General features: G+C 44.1%; 1 protein-coding gene across 2 annotated transcripts in view; it reads right to left on the reverse strand.

The window, feature by feature from the left end:
* The window catches only part of Ywhaq (tyrosine 3-monooxygenase/tryptophan 5-monooxygenase activation protein theta), a 43,046-nt gene extending 29,231 nt beyond the window's left edge, over positions 1-13,815 (reverse strand). Inside the window, exons 1-2 of one of the 2 annotated variants that reach the window (XM_004642319.3) lie at positions 13,679-13,815; positions 12,884-13,276 (exon numbers count right to left, since the gene is read on the reverse strand). In XM_004642319.3, coding sequence (XP_004642376.1) covers positions 12,884-13,177 — 294 coding nt within the window. In that variant the 5' untranslated portion in view covers positions 13,178-13,276; positions 13,679-13,815. The remainder of the gene's footprint in view (positions 1-12,883; positions 13,277-13,678) is intronic. The other variant, XM_023702406.1, reaches the window with a different exon arrangement.
* Positions 13,816-19,398: the final 5,583 nt, after the last annotated feature.

Here is a 19,398-nt window from a genome sequence, read left to right on the forward strand (position 1 = left end):
AGTCCTTTAAGTGGCTGCTTCCACAAAGCTGTCAGCCTCAGGATGCTGGAGTTCGAACCTCACAACTCTCCCACTGGCCAAAAGTGCCCTGAAGGCATTCGAGGAACCAAAAAAAAAAAAAAACATTATTCCATTGGGGCCAGGGAGATGGCTCAGTGGAATAAGCGCTTCCCTGGCAAGTGCAAGGGCCTGAGTTCAATCCCTGGTTCCACCAAAAAAAAAAAAGTAGTGTTTACCAAGAAAGAAAACAAAAAGTCCTTATTTGTATATATCTTATTAGCTCAACACTACTGATCCAAACTGAGTAGAACTGACTTTGGGGACAGTGATAAAAATAATTTAGAACACTAGTAAACTCTGGGCAATAGAGGACCAGGTTTCATTATCAGACTTGGTGAAAAGGTAAGACTACATAAATATATTCATATATTCTCACACCAGGGAGAGAATTAGAACAGTTATAAGAAAGTAAGGCTTACAGGGAAAAAAAAAAAAACCACAGATGGCTTCATGCGGCTGCAACTGACAGAACAAACAAAGGAGGCTGAAGAGAAAGGTTGTCAGGTGTCAGGTCACATTAATGAACCTGGACTTCATCTCCTATGCAGTGATGGTGTTCTGTCCCCCAAGTGTGCATAAGCAACAGCGAATACTAAAGCAGTAACAAGTCGCTGAACATGTGTGCCTAAGGTCAGGTGGAAAGCTCTATAGTGAAAGTCAGCAGGGACTAAAAGAGCACTTTTTTAAAACAGTGAAATTCAACAGATTAGTATTTTTCCTTGCAGGGCCAGGGATACAGCTCAGCACTATAAGCGCCTCCCTGGCAAGCTCAAGGTCCTGAGTTTGATACCTGGTAGTGCAAAAAAAAAGAAAAAAAAGAAAGAAAGAAAAAAAAAAAAAAGGAATTGCAGTATTTTTCCATGCAGGTAAACCTCAAAGTGTAAGGTAGCAACTCAAAGTATGAAGAAGCTATAATGTGTAACTGACTATGCCACCTGGCAGCTACTAAAATAGTTCACTGGGTGGCTATGATTTCAACATTTAGAGATGGGAGAGATGTTTACAAATGAAAACAGTATGTTACAAAGAGTTCTGGATAAAGAATTTGGCTCGAGCACAAATAAAAGGTGAAATCACAAGTTTCTCAGGTAAAGCACAAGGGCCTGAATTCAATCCCCGGTTCCACACAAAAAAACCCACAAGTTTCTCAGGTAAATATTAATGCCTAATTACCTGATTATTTTTCTCTGTGATAATTTCAGTTCAAAGGTATACAAACTCATATTTCAACAAATATTGCTGGGACAACTGGATATATATGTGTGAAAGAATTCACACAATACATAAAAATTAGCTCAAAATGGACCTAGAAGCTGAGTCTAAGAGCTAAAATGGTCAGTTTAGAAGAAGCCTAAGTACAAATCTTCATGCCTACAGTTAGGCAATGGTTTCCTAGATATTACACCAAAAGCACAAGCAACCAAAGAGGAAAAATGACTTCATCAAAAATAACAACTTTTGGGGCCAGGGAGATGGCTCGGTGGAATATAAGCGCTTGCCTGGCAAGTGCAGGAGCCTGAGTTCAATCCTCAGTTCCATTAAAAAAAAAAAAAAAAAAAAAAAAAAAAACTTTTCTGCTTAAAAGGTCACTATCAAGAAAGAAAAATAATCGATAGAATGAGGCAAAAAAATTTTTTTCTTGGAGTTTTGAAACAGGGTCTCACTATGCAGACCAGACTGGCCTTAAAACTCAACAATCCTCCTTATTCTGTTTCCCAAGTGCTAGAATGACAGGCAGGGTAGCTTTGGGGAAAAAAATTTGCAAACCATGTATCTGATAAAAGTGCATTATCTCAAATGCATAAACAGTTATTACATCTTAAAACAAAAAGGCAAATAACCTACTTAAAAATGAGCAAAGGAGATCAGACATGAAGGCACACCCCTGTAATCCCTGTACTTGAGAGGCTGAGGCAGGACAATCACTGCTGAATTTGAGGCCAACCTGGACTACAATGTGAGCCCAAGGCCAGTCTGAACTTTATAGCAAGACCCTGTCTCAAAATGACTTAAAAAGAAAAAATAAGTAAGGATGCAAATAGAGTCTCCAAAGATGACACACAAATAGTTAATAAACACACAAGAATATATTCAACATCTATTAATCATCTGGGAAACACAAATCAAAACTGGAATGAGGTAACATTTCACACAAGGGTAGTTCATGAGTATGAGGAAAACCAGGACTCTCGAGTACAGCTGTAAATTGGCACAAACACAAAGGAAAACAGTCTGGCCATTTCTCAAATGCCTAAACAAGTGCCACAGGACCCTGCTACATGCCCAAAAGAAATTAAGACATCAGACAAAAACATGTCCATTGATGCCCAACACAGCATTATTAATAGCCAAAAGGTGGAAATGATGACAGCTCATCAATGAATGAACAGTCAAGTTAAATGTGGGCTACCTGTAAGAGCATTATCTGTCACAAAGCTGCACAAAATTCTGACACATTACATAGTTTAACATTATGCTAAGTTAAACTGACAGGTACAAACAATGAAGATGATTTCACTTACACAAAGTAGTCATCAAATGCAGAGATACAAAGACTAGTAGAATAAAGGTTGGCTACAAAAAGGAAGCATAGCAGTTGTCCAGGGGGGTGAAGAGTTGCTGTTTAATGGAGCAGTTCCAGTATGCAAGAGGGAGACAGTTCTGGAGATGAACTGTGGTGATGAACACACATACACTTAAAAATGCTCCAGATGATAAAATTTTAGTGTACATTTTACATTTCAAAAGAAGAGGAGAAAAAAAAAGACTAATGCATGCCACAACATAAATGATGGCTGAGAACACTATGCTAAGTTCCAAGAGGCAGACACTATGGTTTCTTTAGATCAGATGTGCAGAAGAGGCAAATCTACTGAAACAAAGTAGACTGCACTAAAGCAAAGGAAGATAAGGAATCACAGGGTCTTTCTGCGGTAATAAAAATGTGTTGGAATTAGTAATGATAGATGTGAAACCATGACTCAACTAAAACCCACTGAATCACAGTATTCAAGTGATTTTTACGCTATTTGAATTATAATCTAAAAAATACAAGCAGAGGATGCCAACACGTGGGTGGCTGAGCCAGGAGGACAACTGCCAAGTGAAGGCTAGCCTGGGCTACACAGTGAGTTCAAGGTCTGAACTACATTGAGACCCCCATCCCAAAACAAAAACAAAATGAACTGATACTTGTAAGTCATTATACAAAAACAATGAAAAACCAGATGTAACTTTAATAGGAACAGTGTATGCAACTGTACCATTTGTTTTTTATAAACCTCCTTTGAAACTTTAGAGGAAGATCATACACAAGCATTAATTCCTTAAGTAATCTAAAACTTCCACTGGCCCATCAGAATCCCAAGGGCAACATGAGCATTAAAGATAAAGCATCTTCCCAACAAACTAGAAATAGTCTCAAGTTGGAAGATCAGAACACTCAGTGAAATAGCCACAGGTATCTTATTAATACTATCATTTTGTTTTGGTCTTTAAGACAGGGTCTTGCTATGTAGTTCAGGCAGGACTTGTCTTACTTTCTCATTACTGGAACACAATGCCTGATATCCACAAATTAGAAGAGAGATTGATTTTAGATCACAGTGTGCAAAGGTTTCACTCCATAGCTGGCTGGCTCAAAGGCAGGGAGGGTGGCATGGCACAGAAGAAGCAGCAGCTTTCCTTTCCCTCTGTCCAATCCCTCTTTACATCCAGTCCAGGCTACAAACCTACTGGTTGGTGCCACCCACACTCAGGGAAGGAGTTCTGTCCTTGGTAAATCCATTCAGCCAAAGCCAGAACTGTGTACTAATTCAATTAACCTAGTTATCATACCTTTAATCTACCTACATTCACACACCCACGACGCGCACCCCTCTAAAAGCCCCACACATGAACATGTAACACTTTGAGGGGGACATCTAGATACAAGCTGTAACAGGCCTTGAACTCACTACGGCCCAGGATAGCCTTAAACTTGTGGCAGTCCTCCTTGCCTTAGCCTTGAGTGCTGGAATTGTCAGCGTGAGCTAGCCTGGGCTACATATTGAGTTTAAGGCCTGCCTGAACCATAGATTGAGACCCTGTCTGGAGAATTAAAAGAGAAAGGGGAGTGGGTAGGAGGGAGAAAGAAGGGAAGGAAGAGAGGGAAGGGAAAAGTTCACAAACCAAAGTTAGTGAAACAATGGAGACTGCCTTATGAAATGCACACTTAGCACTACACTATGCCACACCTGGAGAAAGAGATGTGAATATTTTGCATCTGGGATAGACAACCTATAAATGGAGCATCAAGACCAGTATGAAAGACACACTTCATGGATAAATGCTTTGACCAAAGTTTGTGTATCCTTCAAATCTTCAAGTTTTGAAGGATAGTTCCAATTACTTCATGCAAGCCAATTCAGCTTTGTGGGTGTGCACTTGGGAGGAATGCAGGAAATACACCACATGTCACCATTCTTCATATGAGGAAGGAGAAGCTACTCAATGTATCAAGTCTCCCACTGATTTCGTTTTTAAGGAATTATCAAGGATCCATATTATCCAATCTCTACAATCAACTTTAGTTCTTCTTTACGTTAGTACATGTGTGGTTTTTCTGTATTTTTAGGATTATGTGGCAGGAAAGAGATAGGAAAATGAGATGGGAAGGGCATGCGTTACAAATATTGCTACCACCATACATTGAGGACTCTTTACTCCTTGGAAAAGAAGACTGCTCAAGTGGCCCACATGGCTGTGAGGCCTCCCCAGCGGGTCTTCTGTGAGGGATGGACAGGAGCCCCTATGCTGAGATGCTATCTGCTTATCCCCCGCTGTCCTTGTCAGGCACTTCCTCGCAGCCTCAAGAAACACACCACTGAGAGCTCAGACTCCTCAGGAAAACTATCCCACCACTCTCAAACTGTTTCCTTCAAGTCATTATTCCACCTACACAAACTACTTAAAGTGGTCAAATTCATAAAGCATGAAGCAGGAGAGTGGATGCTGGGGCTAGGGGAGTATAGTTAGAAATAAGGGGCCTAAAGTTTCAGTTGTAGAAGACGTTTGAAGATGCATGGGCTACTATACTTAATGGCACAGATTTGTGGCTTTAAAAATGGTAAATTGTATGTCACACATATTTTACCACTATTTAAAAAATTAATTTCTAACGGATTTTTTTGGATGAACTAGTAAGCACTCTATGTGAATTAAAAAGAAAAGCTAGTTTAATGTCTAATAACAAGTATTTATAATTACACAGAAGCTTTCGTGTGCCACACAACTTTCACATATGCAAAGGGGGCCAAGGCTAGGAGGCCTGTGTGGCAGTGCCATAGTGTGCACAATCCCGTCAGTCATCCCAGGCACATAAGCCTCTGTCTACATTTGTCCACCATGCCTCCCACAGGCACAACACCTCTGCACACACTGCCAACCTGAGGACCGGAGACGCAAGCTATGTGAGCTCCCCTGCTTAGGTGTCTCAGCCATTCAGTCAGTGAAAGGTGCATCACACCTCCATACAGGGAGGTCAGCAGACCCACTCGTTCATTACCCAGTCCTTCTGACAACCTTCCACTGTGCTTGCCTTCTATGAGTCTTCATGTAAATTTAAGGCCTCCATATAGGCACATCACTAGTTTTCCTCTAATGCAAAATTTACATAGTGGAAAGCCCATCATCCGTATACACAACTGGGTTCTCACATGCATATCACTCTCACATGTAGTGTGAAAGGTATATGCTGTACCAGCATGACCACACAAGTAACAACTCCAGGAAGATTCCCTTGCCCCTTCCTGGTCAGTCTTTGCCTCTATTTCCACAGTGGCCACTACTCTTCTGATTTTTTCCCTACAACAGCTCTGCTTATTCTAGACTTTAAAAACAAAGTCACACACTATAAGTACTTCATGTGAAGTTTCTTTCACTTAGCACGATTTTGAAATTCAGTACTATAATGCAGGGGTATAAACACTCTGTTAAGAACTGGGGGGCTGGTGAGATGGCTCAGTGGTCTAGAGCACCTACTTGGAACAAGCTTAGCAAAGCACAGGGACCGCGGTTCAATCCCCCAGCACCACATGCCAGCCAGTCCGGCCCCCTGGTGGGCTGAGCTGTTCCACACACACACACACACACACAAAAATAAATAAATAAATAAATAAAATAAAATAAAAATAAAACAGAAGTCTTTAAAAAAAAAAAAAGAACTGGGCCATACAGGATGTGAAGGTGGGCGAGTGAACACATGGCCAGTGCTTCTAGCCGCCCCTGCCTCCATCACCACCTGACAGTCTCAAGAGGCTCTGACCCCTGCTGTGTGCTCTACGTGAGGGATCTAGGTTGTCACTCCTTTGAATCACCCCCTCCAGATCAGTGGAAAAATTGCCTCGGTTGCCAACTGCTGTGTTTCAGTAGTGTATTCCTTTCCATTGCTGAGTTGTACTCCAATTATTAATAAGCCACCATTTGTCCATTTTCTAATTAATGTACTAATTCTGGTTTTCTGATATTAGAATATAGTATGAACATCCTCATACAGGCATTTTTTCTGTACTTATCTGTCTCTTATGTTAATAGCAGAAATATAATTGGGGGGCATCTTTGATGGAAAAAATAAACATTCACAGGAGAAAAAAAATAGTATGAACTCCCACTTAAAGCAGCCAACTATATTAACTCATAACACTACTGTTTCATCTTATATAGCTCCCAGTATTTTGAAGTGCTAAATATTACCATTTTACTTTTAAAGCATATTTAATTCAAACAGTGCTTTCAAGAAGTATTTATCATTTATGGGGTAACAATGAACCAATAGATAAACTGTTAGTTTTTTTCATGTCTTGTAAATAATGGCTCTTACTATTCAAAAAATCAAGAAAGGAAAGATACTTTCTTGTCACTCTACTGAGCACAAATATCGGACTTAATGATAAATATCATAAAGGAATATCAATGTAATCAAGATTTCCCGGGGCCGGCCTGATAGCTCAGTGAACTATAAAGTGTCTGCTTAGGCAGAGTGCAGTGGCCTGGTTTGATTCACAGCCTGACTGGGGGGGGGGGGGGGAGGCCTGCCCCCGGAGCACTATTGAGACTGGGCGTGGTGCCATGCACGTGTAATCCCAGCACTTGGGAGGCTGTAAATAGAATCACTGTGAGTCTGATCTACGTACTGAGACTCTGAACACCCTGTAGACTGAGCCCTAAATACAGAAAAAAAATTTTTTTTTTCCTAATGCCAAGCACTGAGAATAAACTAGGCCCGTACAACAGTATCATTTTATAAGTGGAAGTGTAGCCGGACATGGTAGCACATCCTACAATCTCAGCACTCTAAAAGCTGAGGCTGGAGAATCATGATGAGAGCAAAGCCAGCCTGGACTACATAGCGAGTTCAAGACCAGCCTGCACTACATAGCAAGAGCTTGTCTCAAAAAAAAGTTGAACAGTATGAGACTTAAAATTAGTTCTAGAAGGCTAGATATAGCTCACCAGTATAAGTGCCTGCCTGGCAAGCATAAGGTCCCAAGTCCTGAGTTCAAGCCCCAGGACTGGGAAAAAAAAAAAAAAAAATTAGTTCTAAAGCCAGGTCAGGTACACACTCCTGTGATGCCAGCACTTGGGAGGCTAAGGCAGGAGGACTGCTGTGAGTTCAAGGCCAGCCTGAACCTTATAATGAGACCTTGTCTCAAAAATCTAAAATAGGCCAGGTATGGTGTAGCATACCTCCCAGCACTCAGGAAGCTGAGAAAGGAGGATCCATGCAAGTTCGAAACCAGCCTAGACTGCAAAGTGAGTTCAAGGCCAGCCTGAACTGCACAGCAAGACCCTGTCTCAAAAAGAACAATAAAGCCAGTCAAATAGTTCAGTGGATTAAAGGTCGGGGGTTCGATCCCAGGGCATGCCCAGGCCTGCCATGCCCGGGGCACACTCAGACGGCAACTGAGACTGGGCATGGTGGCATGTACCTGTAATCCCAGCTCTTGGGAGGCTGTAAAAAAGGTGGATCACTACGAGTCCGATCTAGTGGTGAGACCCTAAACACCCTGTAGACCTTTCCCTAAAAATATACATATATCAACAACAAAAACCTAAAATAAACAAATTACAGACAGCAAATCCCAGGCTTTGGAGGCAATCAAAAGATACTGAAAATATAGGAGTCTGTAAACAAATTCCAATAAAGTGAACTGGACAGCTAAATGGCACACACAGCAGTGAATGCAAAGTGACAAGTCTAAACAAAAGGTTCAATCAAGACGCCTAAACCTAAACCCCAGGTAAGATAAAACCCATCATAGTGCTGCATGCGTTATGGGGCTGCTGAGCTCTGCTGACACCGTACTGGCACTGTGGACTGTGGAGTAATTCTGGGGGGACCAGCAGAGCTGTGCTGCATGATACCTGAGTATTCCGTCTGTGCCTCGAGTATCAGCAAAAGAACATCCCTCCCCACCCCAACCCCTCCAATCTCAAATGGGAGTGAAAAAATCTGTCCAGATGCTGCCACAGGGGCTCCCAGGGGGTATAGCGCAGGCAAACACATCCTGGTTGAGAAACACTGATCTAACCTTGTTTCCATTCCATTCCACTTCACCTTTAAAGTTTTTACTTCAAGTATGGGGTGGGACATCTTCCTGAGCCACAGCCTCACGTGAGAGGTTAAGGATCAGAGTTCAGGAAGCCCCCAGTTCTAGGTGGGAGGGAGGGTCCTGCTCCCCAACCCCATCTTTAATGGAGACACTTGCATGTATAGGAAGAATTCAGTGAGCTGCCTGGACCCACCCTGGCTACAAGGACACTCACTGCCAACAGGAGGCATCCGTCCAGGCCATCCGCAGTCCTGGCCCCACAGCCTGGGCCCTGTAGGGGAGGCATCTGGGATGGAATCTAGGCCTCCCCATTACTGACACCAAAGGATTCGTGCTAGATTCTGGTGGGCTGCTGCAGCCACACACCCTGTCAAGACTGGGGAAGGGAGCCATTGCATCCTCCCTATATCAGATTTTGAAGAAAAACAAACAACAACAAAATACAAAAAAACTTTCAACTTCAAAAAGCTTTTAATCTAGAGGTAAAACACCCAAATGCTGAGTTTTAAATTTTTGCTAAAATATCTTATATATATAAAGAAGTATTACAGACTCAAGAGTTTTGTGCACCCAAGATCTATGTTCTCTCCCTCCTAAATTGTTATTGTTAATGTCTCCTATTTATTGAAATACAAATTCCCTCAGAGCACTGGTCTTGGATCTTAAATCAGCTGTTATGCATTTGAGGACTACTGTGTCACACTTTTCTTTGGAGTCAGGCTCATGCTATATGCTATATTAATTCAGGCTGGCCTTGACTCACTATGGAGAGCCCAGGCTGGCCTCAAACTCACAGCCATCCTCCTGCCTCAGCCTCCCCACTGCTAGGACCACACACATGTGCCACCACACCCAATTCACTTCTTTTCACATGGAATCACACAATTTGGGCAAAATCTTTTCTATCATTTAACTAGTGTTGCAATCCTGACCACATTAGTAGCATCTTATGCCTCAGCTGCCCCCACTTTAATGTGTGCACTACAGGGTATTGAAACCAGGGCCTCACGGATGCTATTACTACTAATGTTCATCCCCAGGAAGTCCCAACCTAGCCCACTTTTCTTTTAACTTTGAGACAGGATCTTGCTAAATTGTCTAGACTGGCCCTGAGCTTATGATCCTTCTGTCCCAGCATCTCCTTTCTATCAACCTAACTATGGGAACAAAATTAGTGTTCAGTAAATGCCTATGAATGTAAGTTATTATAAGGACACCATGATCACCAATCTACAGATAAAGAAACAGGTTGAAATATGAAAATATTTAGCCAGGCATGGGGGTGCATGCTTGTAATTTCAGCTACTTGGGAGGCAGCAAGATTCAAATTTGAAGCCACAGTGAACAACTTCCAGAGACTGTCTCAAAGCAAACTTTTAAATGGGCAGGGCATGTAGCTCAGTGTCTGCCTAGTAAGGTAAGGGGCCAGAGACCTGGGTTCCATCTCTAATACTGCAAAAAAGGAGGGAAAGGAAGAAAAAAAATTTTCCATGCTCATTGAACTACAAGGTAATGGGATGCTATAGTCTTACTTTCAACTTCTTTTATTTATCTCACACAAGAGAAACGATGTATTTATGTTTACCAGATTTATTTCATGTAAGAGTATAGTCTCAAGGTGCATCCATTTACCTATTTGCCCTACAGTCTTATTCCAAAATAATAACCAGTATAAAAGACACATTTCTAATAACAAGTTAAAACAAAATTAAATTGAAGTACTACCGACATACAGTTACAAAGCTCTTACACAATCACAGACACATCTTTTAGACTCTACATACTATTTAACGATTCTTATTAGAAAAAAAAACGCAAAAGATTTGTAAATTGTACACTATACTAAAGCAGACTACTAAATAAAGGCCAGTATTAGTCTTATAGGAAGGGACAATGGTGCTGAGACAATGTGTAAGGGGTCATCTTACACATTATCTTAATTGTCTGGCTCCCAATCCAAGGTCACAAACTAAATGAGAGATCTTGTTCAAAGGCTTTATGGATCCCTCTAGATTCTTCCTCTTTTGCATCCATATTCTTAATGACTCCCAAATATTTTACTCATGGTGTTTAGCAACTTCCCAGTTTTTGGTTAAACTTAGCTCTTTCCAATATTAGTAAAATCACCAATGACTCTGGCATTGCCTTGTACTGAAGCCATTTCACTGGTCACTGGTTTTTAAACACTTCATGTATCTTGTACATCATTTCCTTGAACTTGGACTGTAAAACTATTCACTTTAGAGGTGGAAAGAAGTCAGAGCAGAGGCAGAATGCCTAGTAACTTTTACACTATTGAAGAGGGCCTAAGTTTGATCCCCAGAACAAGAACATACAAACCCCTCTCCAAACACCACTAATTAAATAAGTAATCTCAATCATTCCTGTTTGGAGTCTACTACTTCCTTGCCAGTGAATTCAGATGACTGGCTGGTTAGTTGGCACTCAAGCCTGAGGTCTAGATGCTGCTACACCTACAATATTGGAAGAATCTTTAATGTCTCCTCACTGCTAATCAAATTAATGAAAACCTCCCCGTGACTTTCTCTAATAAATTATGTTGCCTACCTTCCTCTCTAGGTTTTTCTTGTCATGGTTCTACAAAATAAAATAAAGATTCTTTTGCCCTGAGTTAACTAGCTAACAGGAAAACTATGGCAATTTTGAATTTGACAAGGTAACCAATGAACTACAAATAACAAGGGAAAAGCAAGTGAAACATACCATTAGAATGTCCAAAATCAATACATACATGGAACGCTTTCTCAGCATTAGGAATTCTTACACTTAGGCAATGCTGTCAGCAGTCATTACAATACACTATGAATTGCGTAGTAACTATTACACTATTGAAGAGGGCCTGAGTTTGATCTCCAGAACAAGAACACACACAAACACCTTAAGTATATCATCATTTTAAGTTCACAAATTGCTCACAGATAAGCAATTCAGATCGGGGACTGGAAGCTAAGTGTATATAGATGAATATAATGGAGTCTTGCCTTCACAACACAAATAATCTCAATGAAGTTGCCTTCACTTCAGTACACATTCTCTACATTGCTTTTTTGCCTCTTTACCAAGCTATTTCCACTGGCCATAATCTTATTCAAATTAATTGTATTTTTATCAGAACAAAATTAAGAGGTTTTTACAAGGGAGAAAAATTCCCTGCTCCACCAGTCTGATATGATAAAGAAAAGCCCTGAGGTCAAAATGAACTTCCCTGCTAGCTATATTCCCTTTGGAGAAGTCAATCTAGCATGCTTGTCTTTCAAAACCCACCTAAGCAAACTGTGGAAAGAATATATCAAAAATCACTACTCCTCTTCTTCCCCACACAAGCCACACTCAATTTTTTCTACTTCATTTGTAGAAACAACTTTTTGTAGCACGAAGGCATCTAATAACACTCAAGAACAGTGCTGGTATTTAAATTCTAAAAACTCACTGATCAGACAATCTGTACCAAGTCAAAGTTAAAACTAATCAGGGTGAACAAAAGCTGCTACCTACTCCACCCAAGAGTCACCCATTTTAAGTAAGACTGGACAGTTCAAACCTGGAAAGCTTTCTTGTTCTCTCACTCTCCCTACCATTTCATAAATGAATTCATTCCAATACATCAGGGCTCAAGTGTAGCTATTCAGTAACAAGGGAATGTTACTAAATACTGCACCTAAATTGACCAGAACATTTTGTTCTTTATATTTGGCTCAGTCCTTTGCACTTCTACTGCCTGGCCTCCCCCTTCTTACCAAGGAAAAGCTCAACAGAGAACTCCTTGAAAATGAAGTATCTGTTTCGATTTTCCATTATTAGGTATGGGTGGAAAACCTACTGCTGAGCCTCTGTGGAAAACGTCTGTATGCCTTCTTTCAGCTGCTGGAAGCCTGTGAACTGAGTAGACTTTCAGAGGACTAAAGGATACTCAAGTACAATTTCCCCGTGCAAGATTAGCGACCATTTTCAGTCTTGGGCAAATTTTCTTGGATGCTTCAAAGTTTTAGCAACCGAGCATCAGGTAGGTTTACTCACCTTGGCAAAGCAACTTCTTGGGAGTCTCCAGCACTAAACAACCCAGTAAGGCTGCCTGGGTTTGCTCACCCTTGCAATCCCTCTACCCTGGAGACTCCAGACAAGCCCGTGCCCACCAAACTCCCACGGAAGGACCAAATCGCACAAAAAGGATTGTGCGCCCCGCCGCCCCTCGCTACCCCACTCGGACTCACCAGGACAGTAGTGCAGATGGACCGCAGCTCCGACTCTACTTTCTCCCGGTAGTCCTTAATCAGCTGCAACTTCTTGTCGGAGGTGTCGGTTTTCTGCTCGATGCTCGAGATGACTCTCCAGGCAGACCGGCGGCCCCCGACCACGTTCTTGTAGGCCACCGAGAGCAGGTTGCGCTCCTCGTTGGACAGCTCGGCGCCCTGCTCAGTCACTGCCTTCATGCAGGTGGCCATGTCGTCGTAGCGCTCGGCCTGCTCGGCCAGCTTGGCCTTCTGGATCAGCTCGGTCTTCTCCATGGCGCTGATATCTGTCGGGACCTGGGAGCCAAGCGCTAGGCGAGCGAAGGAGAGCAAGGGCGCGCGCCGACCCGGATCGGGAGGAGTCCGCCTCGAGAGCTGAAGGGGCGGGGCGGCGCCGGCGAGGACAAAAAGCAGGGAGGGGAGCGCTTCAGACAATGCGGCCCGCCGCCCGCTTTGTCTCCGCGTACAAGCGTTCCGCTTCAATTTCCCTCCCCCGCCCGCCGCTAGTTCCGGGCGCCGGAATGAACGAGGCCCACGCGGAAGGAGGGGAAGACCGGCGCGCAAGCCCGGGGCCAGTCGAGCCCTCCACCCCCGCCCGGCCAGCCCAAGATGGAAGCGGCCGTTGGCTCCGCACCTTCCCGCCGTGAGTCGTTCCCTGAGGCGAGAGGCGTCGATGGCTGGTCGCTCCAGAGAGCTTCTCCCTCTCTTCCCCCGCCGGCCCTCAGACCCCCCCCACCTCACTCCACTACGGCCTGAAGACGCCGCCCAGGGCCTCACCTTCTCTTCTCCGCGACAGCGTCGAGAGTCCCACCACTTTGATCAGCTTTTGGCTTTAGCCGAGGACCCTCCCGTCTCAACCTAACAAGAGCCGAGGTGTGGGAAGACACCCAGTACAGAGTCGCATTTCCCCATGGAGTCCCGCCTTCCGCCCTGCCGCTAACCAATGAGAATCAAGCGCGCGGAAGGGGGCGCGAGGGGTGGGACGCGAAGGGAAGAGGAGGCTAGGAGGGTGGGTCAACCCAAGTTTGGTTGGTCGGCAGGCTGCTGCTTCAGCCACGGGGTTTCCTCCAATTAGATCCAGGGTAAAAGGACGTCACTGTTGCCATGGCGATGCTGTTACCTACTCCCCTCAACCTCCCCGCGGCTCCGACGCTTCTGGGCGCGGCCGGGGACAGCGAGGCGCGACGACCTCCAGCCCTTGGCTCCTGCGGAAGAGGTGCGTAGCGGCCCTGCCTCCTGTTGATGGCCCAGCCAGGGCTGGGCCGCGGAGGCGGTTACGATGGGCTGCCGTATTACACAAGCTCCTTTTTTTTTTTCTTCTTCGTCCTCTCCTCCACCTTTTATATTTGCGACAAAGGTTTGAAGCTCAAGACGCTAACCCCAGCCTTTCGTGCGTGACGTTGCTATTAGGGCTGCAAATTAGAAATAATCCCATCCCCATTAAGGAGGAATTAGTTCCCGGAGAAAATGGCTTAAGTGTGACTTTGACACGATACATTCAAGTTTGCAGACTGGCGCCCAAAACCACATTGCCTTGGAGAGAGATTGATCCCAGGAGACCTGGGCGGATCTCCAGTATTGTTATTTTTTTAAAAAATAAGGAATGACATTTAAGCACGATTTGGAGAAAAAGAGCCACGACTACACATCCACCCCAAGGCAATTTTTAAATATATTTTCTACCTTTTCCAGGTTATACATCTAAATATAGATATAATTTCACATTGTCATCTGTAAAACATGTACCATTTTTTTTTTTTGAATAGGAATCGAACTCAGGACCTTGCACTTGCCAGGCAGACAATTGTGCTGCTGAGGTATATCCCCAGCCCCTACATGTGTACATTTAAATAAAATTTAAAAATAAAATTTAAAAATTTCCCGTATGTTTTTGAGAAGATACTTGGGAAGCTAAAACGTTGACTTCCAGGTCCTTCGCCCCCAGATATCACCCATTCAGGGACATCTTCATGTTTTTTCTTTCCCATTGAGCCACTCCCTTCGCTCCTGCGCATTCCCAGATCCCCAACTCTTAACTCTTAAGAAAGATGGCTGTCTGCTGTTCTTAGGATGAAAATTGCCATCTGGACTCTGGCTGCTCTGATTGCCAGCTCCACCTTATTCTAGGAAGCCTGGATCATAGACAAGGGATATCAAAGGCAATAAATAAATCTGAATTCTAAGTGGAGACAGCCAATGTAGAGAATGTCCATACTGGAGATCTGGGGGGCAGACAGTTGGAAAGGGAAGAGGAAGACCTTCCAGAAACGCGGAACCCCTCCAGCCTGCCACTCCCACACGCTAGTAAAGATTGCTTTGTGCTGTGACAGGCACCAGAGGCCTGGCTGGAGGGACCCTTGTGTCTCAGTGCAGAAATGCCTAATGATGTTTCAGCCTCCATTAGGAGAACCTGCTATTATATCTGGAATCCCTGAGGCCTGGTGGTCCCACACAGGATCATTTAGGTCCCTGTGGGCCAGGGTGGAGCCGGACACAGAGAAATCCCAATGGAAAGAATTTGCAGGTACGAGGTCAGATAAAATACTTTTTGTATGATCAGTGAATCTCAAGCTTCCGAGAATCAGAGGTAATTCCAGGCACTTAGAGACACAAGAGGGTGATGGTGAAGAGGGAGACCTTATAGGGGGAGCCGGTGGGGAAAGAAGGGCTTCACAGAAGGAGCACACATACTAAATTCTGTGTCATGAAGTCAGGGTTCTGCTGGCATCTGGCCAGGTAGCCATGGAACATGGGCTTTCTATCCCCCAGTCCCTAAAATGTCTTCCACTCAATGAAATATTGATCAAAGAAAACTCAGAGACGTTACGATCATCTGGAGTCAGGGTTGAAAGCTGCTTTAAGACAATGACGTACTGTGAAACTGCGTTTTTGAGGGTTCAGAGGGGCCTTCTGCAAGTCTCTGTGTGAAAGAAAAACTCAAGCTAGACAGAAAGAAGGCCGTGGGCACTTCAAGCACCATTACACGAAAAAGCTAACATTCGTTGGGTAATTACATGTGCCAACCACTATTTTAAGTCTTTTTGCAAGGATTAGCATCCAGTTTGCCTAATCCAACCACAAAGTAAGTACTGTTATGGTCACCATCTCATTTCACAGGTGAGGAAAGTAGCACACAGAATGGGCAAAGGTCACATGCAAAGTCACACAGCTAAAGAGCATCATAGCCTGGCTACTGATGCTGGTGTTGGTGTCAACGTCTTCTTTTATTTGTACGTACGAGACAGGGTCTCACTAGGCAGTTCATTCACCCTGGCCTTGAACTCACACCTTAGCTCAGGCTGGCCTCCAACTTGTGACTATTATCCTGCTTTAGCCTCCAGAGTGCTAGGATTATAGGAGTGTATCACCACTCAACGTTCTCTTCTTTTTTTTTTTTTTTTTTTTTTTTAGCATGGGGGATTGAACTCATGACCTTGTGCTTACCAGGCAGGCACTTACACCACTAAACTATCTCCCCAGCCCTCAGTGTCTGGTCTTGGATCTGTCTCCCCAGATCTCCACTGAGTTCCACAGGGATTCTAGGGAGGATCTAACTACTCTGTGGCCTCCCTCTGGGAGTTGCATCTTATCCTGGTAAATCTGAAACATGTTAAGCATCTCACCCAACATACTGGGAGGAACTCTAGGAAACACACAGCTCACAAAGAAAGTACTGGGAAGATATTGCCTTATTTATCAAAGTTCTTGTTATTTTTTCTAAATTGCCTAGTAAGAAGGAGCTAGCTGGAGCCAGGCATGGTGGCATATGCCTGTAATCTCAGCATTTAGGAGGCTGAAACAGGAGGATCATTGTGAGTTTGAGACTAGCCTAGGCTACAAAGTAAGCTCAAAGCCAGCCTGAACTGCATAGCAAAACCCTGTCTCAAAAAGAGGGAACACACAAAACCTGGAACTAGAAGACCCTAAATTCCTGCTATTTGTAGTTTAAACTTGATCTTCCCTAACTGAAAGGAAAAAATAATCCCTAACTCAAAGGGCTGTTGTGGAGGAGGAGTGTTATCACAGGGAATGCCGGGGGATTGCAGTGCCCCAGGAATAGTAGGGCTTTTCCCTTTTCTATTTGGAACTGGGGAGATTCGTGTCCTGCTTCAGGGAGACTTGGCATCTTAAAAAATGCTAGCAAGGGGGCTGGTGAGATGGCTCAGTGGTCTAAAGCACCTACTTGGAACAAGCTTGGCAAAGCACAGGACAGGGACCACGGTTCAATCCCCCAGCACCACATACCAGCCAGTCCCGCCCCCTGGTGGGCTGAGCTGGCCACACACACACACACACACACACACACACACACACACTCTAAATGTTAAATAAATAAATAAATTTTTTTTAAAAATGCTAGCAAACACTCGGAGCTTAAATCCTTATTGTATCTAGTGCTGCTAATGTGTAGAATGGCTCCATGAACACACACTACAGTATGCTGTTTCCATTGTTCAGTGGTGTGTTTTCCCAGAGCACTGGCTCATCAGAGACACTTTTTCCTCTTCTGCCACATGGCAGCTATTGATTGTCACACAACCATCTCAGTGGAACTTTTTACCCAGATGTCCCATACTGTCTATTCTTCTGCGAAGCAGGCAATTAGAACACCCCTCTCTCCTTTCCACTGGGAGCAGCCACTGCCAGGAGCACAGGCTTGAGCCTCCTTCAGCAGGAGGATCACCACTTGAGTTTGAGGCCGTGCCTGGCTCCCACCCTGCAGATTTTAAACTTGGACTTTCCAGCCCCATAACCGTGTATGATCCAATTCCTGATGATAAATTCTCCCCTTGTACATATTTATTTTGTGAGACATATATATTGTATTTTTCTGAATACCCTAATACATTCAATAACTTCTTTTTCACTCAATTGTATATATATTTATGTATGTATGTATTTGGGGGCCAGGGAGATGGCTCAGTGGAATAAGTGCTTCCCTGGCAAGCGTAAGGGCCTGAGTTCAATCCCTCGTTCTGCCAAAAAATAAAAATAAAAATGTATTTGGTTGTTGCAGGGTCTCATTATGCAGCTCAGACTCATAGTGATCCTCCTGTTTTCAGCCTTCCCAACACAGGAATTACAGGCATGCACCTCTATGCCCACACTCTAGCTGGCTCAGTCCACCCTGGGGGCAAGGCTTGTGCAGCATGTGGTGGTGGGGATCAAACTGTCGTCTCTGTGCTTGCCTAAGTTTGCCTAAGCAGGCGCTTTGGTTCAGTGAGCTATCTCGCCAGCCCTGGATATCTTTTCTTTAAATGTGCGTTCAACATTTGGGACATGTTGAGGGTGCAAGGGTTTTCTTTCTTGATTTTGTCTCCTGGTACCTCCTGAACAGCTCAGTGAATTAAGGTAGTTTAACCTCATGGCACAGGTGCTTTGGCCAAAGTTGGAGGAAATTCAGTTTCCTACCCCAGTTGCTAAGCTTTGAGGCTAACATTCAGAAACAGCTTGGTGTGATCTCAGTCTCCTATTCCTGAAAGCAGGGCTTCCTGTGTGCCTGTGCCAGGGGCCAGGAGCTCCAGTGTTCACTGGCCTGGGAACAATGTCTTTTATGTGATATATATCGGCTAGTGAGCCAGTGGCAGATTTTATTTGCATGTGGAAGGTCTTGTTTTCCCATTTGACATATCTGTAGCATGAGAGGTGCCTTTTAGCCCTTGCATGTTTCTGTTCCCTCCTTCCCTTCCTCCTCCATGAACTTGACCTACAATCTTCTGGTCACTGGCCACTTCACTGGCTCCCAGAAGGTGTCCAGCAAAGGGCTGCTTTGAGGTGGCCTAGGGAGGGGATATGTGTAGTCATGGCAAAGGTGGCATTGTGTACTTGCTGAGTGACAGACACAGACAGAGCCACCAGGACGCAGTCACAGTATGTGCAGCAGACACTCCATGGACACAGGGTGTGACTGACCTGGAAGCTAGCACAGAAGGTCCTGACGGTGTCTAAGATGGTCACACACACCATGCAGTAATACTCACATGTGGTAGACATCAGGAGCGCCCTGGACCATCACTGCAGCCCAGTGAGGCTCAGCCATCTGACTTCCAGACACAGTGCTTAGATGGACCTCCTCACAAGGGGTGAGCAAAAGACCCCTGCTCCACAGGTGACTGGATCCAGATGCTTCTGTGGTCTGCACAAGGCAAGCTGTTGACAGGATAGAGATGCTGAACCTACAAAGAGCAAATGGAGCCAGACATGGTAGCAGAAACCTGTCTTCCCAGCACTCAGGAGACCAAGGCAGGAAGATTGCTGCAAGCTTGAGGCCAGCCTGGGCTACACAGTGAGTTCAAAGCCATCTGGGCTATATATGGGGACCCGGTCTCAATAAATAAATAAATAAATAAATAAATAAATAAATAAATGCAAGCAAGCTAGAAAGAAGAACTAGTACCAACAACTAAGAGATCCAGGCCCATTAGAGTAGGGGCACATGGCCCATGTCTTAGGCAGAACCTAGGTACATATCAGCGGGCCTCAATATCACACACAAA

This window comes from Octodon degus, unplaced genomic scaffold, assembly GCF_000260255.1.
Source record: "Octodon degus isolate 3935 unplaced genomic scaffold, OctDeg1.0 scaffold00151, whole genome shotgun sequence".
Lineage (NCBI taxonomy): Eukaryota > Metazoa > Chordata > Mammalia > Rodentia > Octodontidae > Octodon > Octodon degus.